A 16,006-nucleotide genomic window follows, 5' to 3' on the forward strand; every position below is an offset into this window, starting at 1 on the left:
TTGTGGTGTTTAGGAGCTATATTTTTGAGAAGTGACTCAATCTCAATCTGAAATTACTAAAACAGTGTTTTATTCACATTTGAACTCCGCTGGGGTCAGGGATGAAGTGTCATCTTCTATGCCAAGAATGAAGTCCTCAGGTAATGTCTCAGGTGCTATCTGAGCTAACTGGTCATCATAAGAACGAAGAGTCCATAATTTCTCTAGTTCATACTTTTCTCTGGTTTCTGGAAGCATCAGATGAATCACCATGCTGCCTGTCAAGGACAGAACAGATAGCTACAGTGAAGAAGTCTGTTTGCTGCTGTTCCTGTGACCTCACAACCCTCTGTGATAGTTTATCACTCACAGTGTAACCACAGGAGCTCAAGCAATGGTTTCCGAAGTGTGGACCACAGACGAGCATCATCTGGGAACTTGTTAGAAATACACAGCGGACCCCATCCAGCAAAATACCACGGAAGTGCTGCTGTGTTCTTCTCAGTGCACCATACCGGCGGTACATGATATCAGTATGTAACTTACTTGTGTTAACGTCAATTTAACTTTATCCAAGTGACTAAAGGTAAGGCCTGTCAGCTTTCTCTTGGGAGACAGTCTCCAAATGTGCCACATTTCTGTACATCCTATGAGCCTAAAGCACTGCCTGCCTCTTGTTACAGACAATCTTTTTTAAGGATGGTATATGGCTAACAGCCTCAAAGAGATACTATCTCTGGAGCAAAGGGCAGTTGTGCTTCCAACAGTGGTTCTCAGTCAAGGACAATTTCGATTTTCACAATGGGTTGGGGGGGAGATACTGCTGAACATCCTACCTACCCACTCCCACCAAAATTACCTGGTTCAAATGTTAATAGTGACAAAGCTGAGAAACCCTGACTTACAGCCTTGCCAGAAAGCGTCTTCCCCTAGAGCAAATGCAGGCCTGGTTCCTGCCCATGATAAACCCTAGTCTCAGGGTTGCTCTCTTAGAACTGTGAGTGAGGCCTGGTGTAAAAATGCTGCAGCTGGCTACTGCTCACCCTGGAGTAGTCTTGAATAGTCTTGTTTCATGGGTGTTGGTAAAACTGACGGGCTAATTTGTTAGCTTACAGGTAAGATAAAATCTCAGACCCATCACAGTTCTAAACAGTTACTTAGTTACTTTTTTCTCTTTGTAATTAGTACCTCATGGGGAAATACTTCGAAAGTAGGTATATACTAATACCCAGATTTGTTAGGTCTCTTCAAAATTCCATTTGTGTCTGGAATTTTCAGTTTCACCTTGGTCAGGGTATTTACGGTCAAGGTTAGGTTACGTGGACCCCAAGCCTTCTACCACCACGAAGGGATCCTTTCCCACCTCTACCCTGTTACACACCCTGTTCTCCATCTTTCTGACCTCTGACTCATGTACATGCCAGGTTAGATGAGCATTTCACATCTGAGTTAAGACCACCCAGCTTACATTGAAACAAACATTTCAAGAATTTTAGATGGCAAAATACTTAGCAATTTGCTCTCAATCCTTTTGCAACTGAAAATAGTTCAAGGTTAATGCAATGCCAAATATTTATCTGTGAAGTGTGCCAAAATAACTTACGAAAGTCCACACAGAGCCAGTCATCAGTGTCCTTTCCTTCAATCTTCACGTGAGGCTCGCTTTTACGTTTTAGGAACTTGTACTGAAAAAAGGAGAGGCCATATTAAAGGGAGAAGGGAAATCTGACCTTCCTGAAGGCCCGATGGTACTTTTTCTTGGTCTTAATTTGAGACCTAGCTTACTCATTCCTCATACTTTGCCCCATAATTAATAAGGACCCCTGGCCAGGTGGCTCAGTGGAGGCATCATCCCATGCACCAAAAGGTTGTGGGTTCAATTCCTGGTTGGGACGTGCCTAGGAGGCGACCAGCCTGTTTTTCTCTTCCTCCTTTGCCTCCCTCCCTCAGTCTGAAATCAGTGAGTATGTCCTCAGGTGAGGACTGAAAATAAACGAATAAATAAATAACTCAGGGAAACTAATTTCCCCCTAAATCCTTCCCAACTTCTATACCTCTCTTCTGAATCCTGGCCAAACCCTTCTGATAGGGTGACTCTCTTCATTCACCACAATGGCTCTGGTGCACAGAGACCTGAGCTCACTCAATATCAAGCTCACCTACATCAGCCCTTCTGTCCACGCCAGCGTCCCTTCATTCTCAGGGGAGGCAGATGCTGCCTTCCTGCTTTAAGGCTAGGTCTTCTCAGTCCACTTCAACTACCTCTGTGACAATACTAACGGGACTTTACCATCTCACGTCTCTATTTCCAACAGATACTGTGAATGGTCTAAAACAGCAGATATATTAGTATCAGAGAAAATACACTTTAGAACTATTACAAGAGACAAAGACAATGATAAAAGGGACAACTAACCAAGGTGACAGGACCAGCATAAACATTTGCATCAAAAATCAGAGCTCCTAAACATATAAAACATTGACAGAATTGAAGAAAGAAATAGATGGTAACATGGGAATACAGGAGACTCTCTGCCCCATTTTCAATCATGCACAGAACCACCACACAGATCAGTGAAGACTTGAACCATACTACAGAGCAACTGGACTTAACAGACATTAACAGAACACTGCCCAACAATAGCAGAATATATGTTTAAGTGCATATGAACATCTCCCCAGATAGATCATGTCAAGCCACAAAAATCTTAATAAATTTTTAAAAATTGAAGTTAATTTAAAAAAATTGAAATCATATCGTGTATTTCCTGACCACAATGAAAGCTAGAAATCAACAAAAGGAAAACTAGAAAATCCACAAATATGTGGAAGTTAACACACTTTCAAGAAACCAATGGGTTAATGAACAAATCACAAGGGAAATTAGGAAATATCTTGAGACAAATTAAAAGATAATATGCCAAAACTTATGGGATGCAGTGAAAACAGTGTCAAGATAATTTATAGCTATAAATGCTTACAAGAGAAAAATCCCCAAATCAAAAGCTTGAACTTACACCTACAAGAACTAGGAAATGAACAAACTAAAGCTAGCAGAAAGAAGGAAACAATGATCAGAGAAAACAAGGCAAAAATCAATGCAACCAAGACTTGGTTCTTCAAAAAGATGAATAAAATTGACAAATCTTTAGCCGGACTGACAAGAGGAAAAAATAAAAGACCCAAATAACTAAAATCAGAAACTGAGGGGACATTACTTCAAGTTTAGAAAAGGAAAAAGGATTATAATGCTACTACTAAAAATGATTATACGCCAGCAAATTGGATAACCTAGATGGACAAATTTCTAGAAACACAGTCTACCACAACTGAATCACACAAAAAAATGTCTGAACAGCCTATATAGTAATAGTAAGAGGACTGGATCAGTAATCAGAAATCAAACATCTCAACAGAATTATATCTCAATTTTAAAAGGGGGGGGGAAGCGCTTGACCAGTGTGGCTCAGTTGGTTGGGCATCCTGCAAAGAGAAAGGTTGCTGGTTCGATTCCCAGTCAAGGCACATAGCGTGGCTGTACGTTCAATCCCTGATTGGGGCACTTTTGAGAGGCAACCGATCAATGTTTTTCTCTTACATTGATGTTTTTCTCCCTCCCTTCCCTTCTCTATAAAGATAAATAAATCTTTTAAAAAATAAAATTTAAAGGGAACATGGGGGAAACCTCCCAACAAAAGCTAACATAAATTTTTCTCAAACTTCCTAGAAACACTGAAGAGAAGGAAGGGTACACTTCCTAACTCATTCTATGAGATTAGCATTACCTTGACACCAAAGCCAGACAGACGCTATTAAAAAACTACGGACCAGAATCCTTGATGAATACTAATGCAAAAATCCTCAACAAAATGCCAGCAAACCTATTCAACAGCATATTGAAAAATATATACAGAACTGAGTAGGATTTACTCCTGGAACATAAAGATGGTTGCACACAAAACCAATATAATAAGCCACATACACAAAATAAGGGATAAAACCACAGGACCATCTCAAATTTATGTGAGAAAAGCTTTTTAACAAAATTCAACATCCTTTCATGATACACACAACAAAGAATAAGAAAACTATCTCGAGATAATAAAAGCTCACAGCTATTATCATACTCAATGGCGAAAGACTTCCCTCTAAGATGAGTAACAAGACAAGAACGCCCACTTTTCCCCCTTCTATTTGATGTATTACTGGTATTCTAGCCAGAGCAATTAAGAGCAAGAAAAAATAAAGGAAGGTATCTAAGTTGGAAAGGAAGAAATAAAATTATCCCTATTTGCAGAGACATGATCTTATACACAGAAAACCTTAAGGATTCTACCAGAGAGAGAGAGCGCGCCATTACAACTAGTAAATGAATTCAGCAAAATTGCAGGATAAAAAATTAACATAAAAATCAGTTGCATTTCTATACACTAACAATAAAAAACCTGAAAATTAAGAAAATTCCATTTACAATAGAATCAAAAGAATAAATATAAATACAGTACTTAGAAATAAATTTAACCATAAAGGCCAAAGACTTGGACACTGAAAACTACAAAATGTTGTTAAAAGAAATTAAAGACACCAGTAAGTGGAAAGACCCTGATTTCATGGATTGGAAGACTTAACATTGTTAGGACGTCAACATTACCTACAATTACCTACAAATTCAATGCAATCCTTATCACAATCCCAATGACTTAAAAAACAAACAAACAGAAAAGATGATCCTAAAATATATATGTAATCTAAAAGGAACCTAAATAGCCCAAAACAAATTTCAAAAGAAAGGACTCAATTGGGGGCCTCAAGCTTCTTGATTTCAAAGCTTACTACAAAGCTACAGTAATCAATAGTGATCAAGACGACATACAGAACAATGGAATAAGACAGAGCCCATATGTCCAAATGATTTTCAACAAGGATTTTTAAATCCCTTCAATGGGGAAGGGGCAGTCTTTTCAACAAATGGTGCTGGGAAATCTAGGTATCTACATGCAAGAGAATGAAGGTGGACCCTTACCTTACACCATCTACAAAAACAACTTAAAAATGGAAAAAAGACCTAAACACAAGACCTAAAACTATAAAACTCTTAAGAAAAAACAGTGAAAAAGCTTTGTGACATTGGAACTAGCAATGATTTCTTGGATATGACACCAAAGTCAAAGGTAACAACAAAAATAAATGTGACTTTATTAAAATTAAAACCTTTTGTGCATTAAAGGACACTATCAACAGTAAAAAGACAATCTAAAGAACAGGAAAAAATATTGTAAATCATGTTTGATATGAGATTACTATCCAGAATATACAGAGAACTCTTAACATTTCCCAACAAAACACAACCTGATTAAAATATGGGCAAATGACCTGAAGAAGCATTTCTCCAAACATACAAATGGCCAATAAGCACGTGAAAAGATGCTCAACATCACTAATTACTAAGCAAATCAAAACCACAAATAAGATACCACTTCACACCGATTAGGATCGCTATTATCAACCAGTCAGAAAATAACAAGTGCTGGTAAAGATGTGGAGAAAATGAAACCCATGTGAACTGCTGGTGGGAATATAAAATAGTACAGCCACTACAGAAAGAATTTAGTGGTTCCTCAAAAAAAAATAAAAACAGAATGATTATGGCTGGCAATTTCACTTCTGATAGTAAAAGCAGGGACGTGACGGAGTCAAAATGGTAGACAGATAAATCCTGAACCTCACTCCCATGAACAAATCAAAATTACTACGGAATCACAGAACCATCATCACTGAGAACCACCTGAATATTAGCTGAACAGGATTCCTATAACTAAGGACATGCAGTAGGAGTCCCATCAGGGTGGAGAAGAGGAGAGGGGCCAAGATGTGGTGTGAACAGATCCCACACGCAGAGGGCAGCAATTAATAAATGGGAGGAACACCTCAGGTCGCCCCTGAGGAAAGGGGTCCAAGCCTCCCCAGCCTGGAGCCACTATGCTGGTAAGAGGAGTCCCATAACATCTGGCTTTGAACACCAACAGGGATTACAACGGAGGGAAACAGAGCAGTGGGAGACTGCAACACTATTCTCAGAGGGTTCATGCACACACTTGTTCCAAAGCTCCGGTGCATTAGAGAAATGCCTGGGTCATTCAGGGAGGCATTAAATTGACTAACTTTAGGGTGAGGGCTGGAGGGGATTGGTGGGAACTCAGGGGACAAAAAGTCCTGGCAGGCGCCACTGTCTCTTGAGCTCTCCTCCCACACGGCTGGCAAAATCTGTCCCTCCCCATTAACCTGACTGACTCCATTCGCCTGGCCCTGGCGTTTCCCTGAGACCCCCCACCCCCACCCCCTGCCACCCAACCCTCTCTCCTGGCTGGAGTCTCTTCCAGAGGCTCCAGATCCTCCATACAAGTCGCCGGCCTCAATGTGCACTGCAGTCTCTCCCAATCATGCTCAAGCCTGGCCCAGCTGTGGACAGACTCACCTCGCACTGCAATCTCTCTGAAATGCCCTTAAGTTCAGCACAAGCGCCAGCCAACCACCTCAGCTTGCACTATAGCTCCTATCAGGTGGCCCCAAGCCTGGCATAAGTGGTGGTCAACCACAGCTAGTACTACTGCCTTTTCCAAGGACCATCAAGCCTGGCACAAATGCTGGCCAGCCCTGGTCCACATTGTAGCCTCTCCCAAGAGGCTCCAGATCCTTACACACCCAGTGGCTGTTTGTTCAGAACAAAACTTCAGAAAAAGAACCAAATAAAATTGAGAGAAGCAATCTGTCTGATACAAGTTCAAAACAATGGTTATAAAGATGCACAACAAATGTGGGAAAATAGCTGAACTCAGTGATAACTTCAACAGAGACAGAAAATACTGAGTAAGCCAAAAAAAATCTGTTTAGTTTTTTCTATAAAATAAGATACATTTTTTTCATTTTCACTAATAATTTTATTGATTTGGATATTTTGAGTGTGTCGGCTATCTCCCATGTAAAATAAAGTTGATTGTTCTCAATTAATGTCTCAATTTGATTGCTGCCAACTTCAACTGGTCTACCCAACTGGACCGTGGAGCATCGTCCAGCAAGAAATCTCCGGCATGAAACTTCACAAACCACTTTTGACACATTCCATCAGTCACAGCATCTTCTCCATACACTGCACAGATCTTTTGTGTTTCAGTTGTGTTTTTACCTTTCTCGAAATAATAAAGCAGAATATGCTGGAAATGTTGCCTATGTTCTTTCATCTTCAATATTAAAATGGCTGAACAAAAATTCACCAATTTTGATAATTTTTAAATGCACGCTGATAAGACAGCTGTCACAATACAGCCTAAAAATTGATTCAAATGAAGTTAAAGACAACTAAGCGCTACTAGAGCCACTGTATGGAAAAAGTCAAACTTTTTGGCCAACCATTTATAAAAAGAACCAATCAGAATTTAAGAATACAATAACTAAAATTTAAAAATACACTAGAGGACTTTCGGCCAAGATGGAGACCTAGACAGACATGCGGCGTCTCCCTCCCGCCGCGTTTGCTGTACATGGAAATAGTCACAAGAAATCCTTGATCTGAATTCAGAGTTTGGCTGGTTATGCTGATGTTGGTGATGACATGACTACAGTATATTAATAAATGTTGATTTTTTGTTCAACAATAAATGTGAATTCTCGTTCATGGAAAAATAAGACATCCTCTGAAAATAAGACCTAGCGCGTCTTTACAAGCAAAAATTAACGTAAGACACTGTCTTATTTTCGGGAAAACAGTATGAAACGTCAAAGGGACTTACTTAAGGAAAAGATAAAAATTATGAACATTAAAATCACAACAAACTCATAACTATCAACAACTGAATCTAAAAAATAAAAACAAACTCCAACTAAGCAGAATAGGAACAGAATCATAGGTACTGGGATCATTTGGAGGGTTATCAGCTGGGAGGGGGAGGGGGAGAAATGGGGAAATGGTGCAGGGATTAAGAAGCTTAATTGTTTGGTACAAAATAGTTAGGAGTTAAGAATAATATAGGAAAGTGTGAAGCCAAAGAACTTATATGCACGACCCATGGACATGAACTAATGGGGGTGGGATTCCTGGAGGGAAGGGGGGGTACTGGGCAGAGGGGAGCAAAGGGGAAAAAATTGGGACTACTGTAATAACAATCAATAAACTTAAAAAAGTACACTAGAGAAAATCAGTATCAAATTAGATGATACAGAAGAACAAAAGAAATCTGGAAAACAAGGTAGTGGGAATGACCCAATTGGAACAACAAAAAGAAGAATGAAAAATTGAAAACAGTTTAAAGGACCTTTGGGACAACATCAAGCATGTCAACATTCACATCCTAGGGGTGCCAGAAGGAGAAGAGAGAAATAAATAGAAAAGCTATTTGAAGAAATAATGACTGAAAACTTCCCTAACCTGGTGAAGGAAATAGACATGTAAGTCCAGGAAACACAGAGTCACAAACAAGATGATTCCAAAGAGGCTCACACCAAGACACAATAATTAAAATGCCAAAAGTTGATCTAAATTACAACTAAGCTACATAACAACAATCATTCAGAACCGCCTGAAATCTAGCTAAATGAAAGTCCTACAACTAAGGGTTTCAAGAAGCCATATAGAAACTGGTAGGAAGGGCAGAGATGCAGCACAGGCTGGCCCTACATGTTGCAGATAATAACTGGCAAGGGTGGGGTGGGGTGGGGGTATATCTTGGCCGTGGAAGGTCCCCACACCAGGACCACAAGCCCAGGGTTCCAGTGCCAGCGATACAATTAAGTCCCCATAACTTCTGGCTATAAAAACTAATGGGCATTGTGGCTGAGACAAATTTCTGGAGTCCCAGGCAGTTCCTCTTAAAGGGCCACACACAGACTTACTGGTACTCACTTCCTCTGAGCTCCAGTGCTGGGGCAGCAGCTTGAAAGATATCAGGGACATACAGGACATAAATTGTCTGGCATCAGAGCAAGAGGCGGGGGGGGGGGGGGGCAGGGGTGTGGTGGGGCAGGTAGCTTTTTGCCAGACAAAAGTGCTGGCAGAGGCCAGTGCTCCTTTTCTGAGTCCCCTGCCCCCCACAAACGACCTGGCAGATGGGAGCCATACCTGAGTCTCCATCAGGATGGCTCACATGGTTCACCCAGGCCTGGTGATTCCGAGATCCTACCCCACCCAACTTGCAGGCCCACCCAAATTGTTTCCAGTGGCTTTTCCCTAAGAAAGGCCTGTCTTGGCTCATGCTTCCAACGTTCCTAAAATCTCTCAAACAAGCAGCATCCGGCCTCAGCATGCCCCATACCTCTCACTAAGTGGCCCCAGTCCCCGGACTAGCCACGGCCAGCTTTGGTTCACAGCTTGACCTCGCTTGGGCACCTTCAAGTCCAGCAGAAGTAGCAGCCATCTACAAACCAGTCTGTAGCTCATGCCAAGTGGCCTCAGGCAGGACACAGGTGGCAGATGACCTTGGCCTGCGCCCCATAGCCAGTGCACCTGGTGGACAACTTCATATCATGAGGAAGAACCACCCAACCACCTTCATAGCAACACATTCAAGGGGCAGGCTCAGGTGGCACCAGAGCCCTGCTGAAGTCCTGCTCTCTAAGGTGGGCCCCTATGCAGCTGATCCTCCACTGGTCTCAGCCAGTCCTTGCAGCCAACTGGCCTGGGGGTAAATCCCCTGCATTAATTTGCCAGCAACAATCAAGGCTCAACTACAACAGGAGGGTGTACCCAGCACACACAGGATGGGGGTAGGGGCATCAGAGTGCTCATCTTGGGTGATCAATGGAGGCTGTGCCACTGGACCCTACAGAACACCTAGTACATAATGCCACTCTACCAAGCCCAGGAGATGCAGCAGCTCTACTTAATTCATAGAAACAAGCACAGGGAGGCTGCCAAAATGAGGAGACTAAGAAACATGGCCCAAATGAAAGAACAGATCAAAACTCCAGAAAAAGAATAAATAAAATGGAGACAAGCAATCTACTAGATGCAAAGTTCAAAACACTGGTTATAAGGAATCTCAATCATCTTAGTGAGAACCTCAAGAGTATAACAAAGGACATGGAAACCATAAACAAGAATCAGTCAAAAAATGAAGGATACACTAACTAAAGTGAAGAATAATTTACAGAGAATCAACAATAGAGTAGATGATGCCAAGAATCAAATTAGCGATTTGGAATATACGGAAGCAAAAAACACCCCAATCAGAACAGCAAAAAGAAAAGAGAATACAAAAAATGAGGACAATGTAAGAAGCCTCTGGGACATCTTCAAGCATACCAACATTCGCATCATGGGATGCCAGAAGAAGAAGAGAATGAGCAAGAAATTGAAAACCTATTTGAAAAAACGACAGAAAACTTCCCTAAGCTGGTGAAGGAAACAGACATACAAGTCCAGGAAGCACAAAGAGTCCCAAACAAGATGGACTCAAAGAGGCCCACTCCAAGACACATTATAATTAAAATGCCAAAAGTTAAAGACAAAAAGACAATCTTAAAAGCAGCAAAAGAAAAGTGGTTAGTTACCTATAAAGGAGCTCTATAAGACTATCAGATGATTTCTCAACAGAAACTTTGCAGGCCAGAAGGCCTTGTCAAGAAATATTCAGTGATGAAGAGCAAGGACCTACCACCAAGATTACTCTACCCATCATTATAATGAAAGGTTATATAGAGATCTTCCCAGACCAAAAAAGGAAAGGAGTTCATCACCACCAAACCAGTGTACATGAAATGTTAAAAGGTTTTCTTTAAGAAGAAAAAAAAAAAGATAAAAAATATAAACAATGGATAGTTTGTTAGGCTTCAAACCTGCTGTCTTCTCAGATTGCCAACCATCTGACTAAAGCGCCCATAAAGATTCAAAAACAAACAAAAAAAGGATGGACAATAAAATGGCAATACATATATATCTGAACAACTGAATCCGTAAACAAAATAAATGAACAAACAAAACAGAAACAGACTCACAGAACATTTTGATGGTTGCCAGATGGTAGAGGGGTTGAGAGGATAGGTGAAGAAGGTGAAGGGATTAAGAAGCACAAATTGGTTGTTACAGAATTGTCATGGCAATGTAAAGTGCAGCACAGAGAATACAGTCAATAACATTCTAATAACTATGTATCGTGTCAGATGGGTGTGAGATTTATCAGGATGATCACTTAGTAGGTTATATAATGTTGAATCTCTGGGGTATATACCTGAAAAATATAATCTTGCATGTTTACTGTAACTGAAAAATAAAAGTGATTTAAATTTAAAAAATAATAAAGTGACTTGGTGACACACCCCAAAAAATAAATAAATAAAATACAAAATGTTAAAGATTAAAATCTTGCCATTTAGGACAACATGGATGGACCTAGATGGCATTAAGCTAAGTGAAATTAAGTCAGCGAGAGAAAGACTAATACCTTATGATTTCACTTACATGTGGAATCTAAACAAAATAAATGAACAAACAAAACAAAAACAAACTCACAGATACAGGAAAAGCTGTTGGTTGCCTGAAGTGAGGCAGGTGAGGAGATAGGTTAAAAAACTGAAGGGAACTAATAAGTACAAACTGTCATAGGGATATAAAGTACAATATAGGGAATATAGTCAATAATATTATAATAATTCTCATAAATCAGATGGGTCAGACTTATCATGGTGATCACTTATTAAGGCATACAAATGTCTAATCATTATATTGTATACCTGAAACTAATAAAATATTGTATGTCAAGTATAATTTAAAAATAAATTTAAAAAAAGAGCAGGAACATGAACAGGTATTTCTATACTCATGTTTATAGCAGCATTATTCATAATAGCTTAAAGGGGGAAGCAACCCAAATGTCCATCAATGGATGAAAAGATAAAATATGATATGTACATATAAAATATGCTGACACACGCTACATGGATGAACCCTGAAAACACTATGCTAAGTGACATAAGCCAGTCACAAAAACAAAGAGGGTATTATTTCATGCATATGAGGTACTCAGAGTAGTCAAGTTTATAGAGACAGAACGCAGAATGGTGGCTGGCAGGGGCTGAGGAACAGGAGAATAGGGAGTTTAATGTGTACAGGTACCAAGGCTCAGTTTTCAGCCCACTTCTTTTGTCACCCTTCTCTAGGCAACCCCAGCTATTTTTGGGGTCTTAATTGTCCCCTCCATGATCAATTTTCAACAAGGTGAGAGAGGTATGTTTCCCTGTCAAGTAGAATAAGAATCAGGTAAAGGCTGAGTACACTTTCTTCCTCATTCTGATTCAGTCAATCCATCTGGAAGATGAACTGCCTCCCCTTTCTTCAACTGTGAATTCAGAGGGCAAGGACTAAATCTTTTCATTTTTATTTTCCCAATACCCAGCACAGTGCTTGGGAACACCAGAAATGCTCAAACATTTGAATTCAACTCTTTAAGTCAGCACCGTCCAATACCATTTTTTTCTAGTTATGGACATGTCTTATAGTTGTGCTGTCCAATATGGTAGCCATCAGTCACACGTGGCCTCCGAGCACCTGAAATCTGGCCTAGTACCACTCAAGGACTGAAGTTTTAATTTTAATTTGTAACTAATAGACACATGCGGCTATTGGCTACCTCATTGGACAGTGCTGCTCTAGAACTCCCTCTTGGTTACACTGTCTGCTAGTCTCCCTCAGGTTATTTTTTTTTGTATTGTTTCCCTTGTGGTCAAAAGAGACAAGAATGAGAAATACTGTGATTCGCTAGAGCTGGATATTTGTCCCCATAACTTTCACTAACAAAGAACATACAACACTCATTCAAATTCTGGAAATTTGGGTTTCTTATATAATCTCATTGATGGGTTTACTTTTCACGCATTACTCCTCAATCTTATGAACTGACACTACTCTATCAGTTAATGGTTGCCAAAGGGAAAGGAAGCATCCTACCGTTTTCACGATGTAGAAGACCATGGCGTGTAAGTGTCGGGTAGAAGTTCCACTAGCAATCACAAAGTAATCTGTGTATTTCATTTCTGGAGGAACCCTGATCACACAAATGTCTCTTGCACTTTCTTGCCTCAGCAGTGAAACCAGCATATCAATATCAAACTTGGCACCAGTATGATCTGAAATGCACAAAGATTTGCCTGTGTCAGGCGGCCGAGTAGGAGACAGACACGGTCTGCACCCAGAGACACAGGCAACTGACAGTGAAACAAACGGCTCTTCCATGAGGGTGTTTTGATTTAAAATGCTTTGAAAGACAGCAGGCCCAGGCCTCCTGGAAGCTGAACCTGGGCAGTGGCTTCATAGAGCACCGCTCTGCTTTTATAGGAGGGCACTCAGGTCACACACACAGCCACCACACACCCTTCGCTATTACCGTGTGCAAAGAGAACCATACATCAGCCTCAAATGACTTTTGGTAACTAGTACTCGAGGAAACGTGCAATATGCCTCAGACACAGAACTGTCAGTGAAAGGAAAAGAGCAGCGGAGGAGGTGGTGGTGTGATATTCTGGGGGCATGTTAAATCGAATCCCAGACATAAAGGGTCACCGAACTAGAGCTGTGAGCTGGAAAGGGCCCTTATGAGCTGGCCTACAACCTTCACCCGAGAGATGAAGACACAGGCCTAGCAGAATAAGTGTGGGGCCCCAAATCAACCAATGAGATCTAAAAGTTTAAAAGCCATTCTTACTTTGAAACCTCAAGTTTTTCTTATAGAGCCATTTGGGTTATATAACAACTATTATCCGTGAAAACCTTTTTTTTCCTTCCTGTAAAGATTTAGATATTTTGTTCTTCATTTTGGGGTTTCAGAGCCTGTAAATTTATAGCTCCCTTACGTTCTACAGCGGACTCCCAAGGACCCAGGGGCTAGTTCCTAACACCTCCTCCCTCACACGCTAGTCCTTCGCAGGCGATCTATTTGCCATCTCTCAAGTTTCTAAAAACCTCCAATGATTAGAGGACCTTATCCATATCCTATCAGCGCTTCTTACAGCCTTCGCCCCAGCCCCTGGGTCTTCCTCAGAATCTTCACGCCCCAACACTCTGGACAAGTCCATTTCCCAGGACCCTAGGAAGAGTGTGAAGGGGAGTGAGGGCGGTGAGGTGTTGATAAGGATCCGGTGTGGCCCTGAAACGTCTTGGGGTTTTGGAGCCCTCAGTTCATCTCCTGGCCTTAGTTTCTTCACCGTGAAATGGCAACGTTGGCGCCAACAACCTTTTACGTCCCTTCCAGCTCTGGATCCGTAGGAGCTGCGTGACTCCAAGAGAAACGCACAGAGGATAACTCAGAGCCTCTTCAGCTGGGACCCGGGTTCCGGTTGCCCGCACGGGGCCGCGGCCGCCTTCCCCCACGCCCGTACCTGCAGTGCGTGATTCCGGGAGCCCCTCGCTGGCTGCCCCCCACGTCTGTTCCTCCAGGCCGGGCCCGCCATGCAGGCCACGCGCATGGTGGAGGGTCAAGCAGGCCCGGCCGAGCACTGGTTCCGCGGGAAGCTGCCCTGAGGCCAGCAACCGAAGCCGGGACACAGCGCCCGCCGGAGAGAGGGTCCTACAGCCCAGCAGCGTCCACAGCTGCCTAACCACAGAGCCTCCTGGCCTCATCTCCGTCGCCGCGCGGCGACCCACGGGGCAGGGCTTAATGGAGCCGAAGCCGCTTCTGTGGCTTTCGATTGGCCAGGTCTATGCGACGCGGCCTGGAAAATCGACGTCAGAGAGTGGGCGGGACCAGGGCCCGAAGGCGGGGCCGTGGGCGGAGTCTGAGCTCCAAACAGTGGTCCGGATAAACTGACTCGGACTTACGGGCTTACGTTGTTGTTGTAGGAGTCGGAGGACTAGTACCTTGCTTTGCCCTACGTAATAGGACGCATAAAGTCGTCCTTGCCTTTTTCTGGATGTAAAGGTCCTGAAGGCAGGAATTTTTATTATTTTTTAAGATTTTATTTATTTACTTTTAGAGAGAAGGGAAGGAAGGCAGAAAGGGGGAGAAACATCAATGTGTGGACTGGAGACCTGGCCTGCAACCCAGGCATGTGACCTCACTAGGAATCGAACTGGCGACCCTTTGGTTTACAGGCCAGCGATCAGTCCACTGAGCCACACCATCCAGGGCTCTTTGGTCTTTTCATTTGCATTTCCCCAGTTCCTGGTGTGGTTGGACATTTCTTCACATGTGGATTGGCATTTGGATTTTCTCCTTTGTGGATTGTTTGTTCATGAACCTTTGCCAATTATTTTTCAAATGAGTTGTGTTTATGCAAAAAATTTTTAAGAAGTTATTTTATTCCACTTAAAAAAGTAAGTAATATTTGCAATGTACTAAAGAATACATATAGCATATAGACAGAAAGGATAATAATGAAACAAACCTACCAGTCAGCGTAGTAAAACAAGCCCCCTGACTGCTGCTTCCACAGCACCCATTCCTCTGCAGAGACAACCGCTGTGCTGAATTTCATGGACTAATTCTTCGGTCTTCTTTTCTATAGGCTTAAAGTGTATGTTTGTGTACATTCCATTTTGTTTAGTTTTACATGCTTTTGAAAACTGTACATAAATGGTATCATATTGTATATATTCTTTGGCAACTTGCTTTTTTTTTTGTCAGTATTACATTGGTGAGAGTCTTTCCTCTTGGTGTTAACAACTAGGTTTATTCATTTTCCCAGATGTTTAGTATTCCATTGTATATCCCAACTGACTTACCCATTCTACTGTTGAGAGACATTTACTTTGCTCCTCATGCTCTTCTGAACATGCATGTCCATGTCCCCTAGAACATGTGCAAGGGTTTCTCTAGGTACTTGCAGAGGTAGATTAAGGTCGGTTGAGGTCCCAGGCACAGAAGAAAATATTGGACCACTTAAAAAAAAACAGGGAAAATAAAAATACATGTTAACCATATTTTATGCAGCGTAGTAATTAAACCAAACTTGGTATCATTAGAAAAAAGTACAAAGTTGGGGTTTTGCAGGGCTCTTCAGAAGTTGTGGCCCAGAGCATGCACCCGGTGCACCCGCTGTTAAATCC

At 41.7% G+C, this 16,006-nt stretch overlaps 1 protein-coding gene across 1 annotated transcript; it reads right to left on the minus strand.

Moving 5' to 3' along the window:
• Positions 1–48: 48 nt before the first annotated feature.
• MALSU1 (mitochondrial assembly of ribosomal large subunit 1) lies at positions 49–14,650 on the minus strand. The gene is made up of 4 exons (XM_090287111.1): positions 14,341–14,650; positions 12,914–13,092; positions 1,579–1,664; positions 49–253 (listed from the first exon to the last, which is right to left on the minus strand). The coding sequence occupies exons 1-4, from the start codon at positions 14,579–14,581 to the stop codon at positions 70–72; spliced, it is 690 nt and encodes a 229-aa protein (XP_090143237.1). The 5' UTR covers positions 14,582–14,650; the 3' UTR covers positions 49–69.
• Positions 14,651–16,006: the final 1,356 nt, after the last annotated feature.

The sequence above is a fragment of the Furipterus horrens genome, unplaced genomic scaffold (assembly GCF_987537825.1).
Source record: "Furipterus horrens unplaced genomic scaffold, mFurHor1.1.pri manual_scaffold_9, whole genome shotgun sequence".
NCBI lineage: Eukaryota > Metazoa > Chordata > Mammalia > Chiroptera > Furipteridae > Furipterus > Furipterus horrens.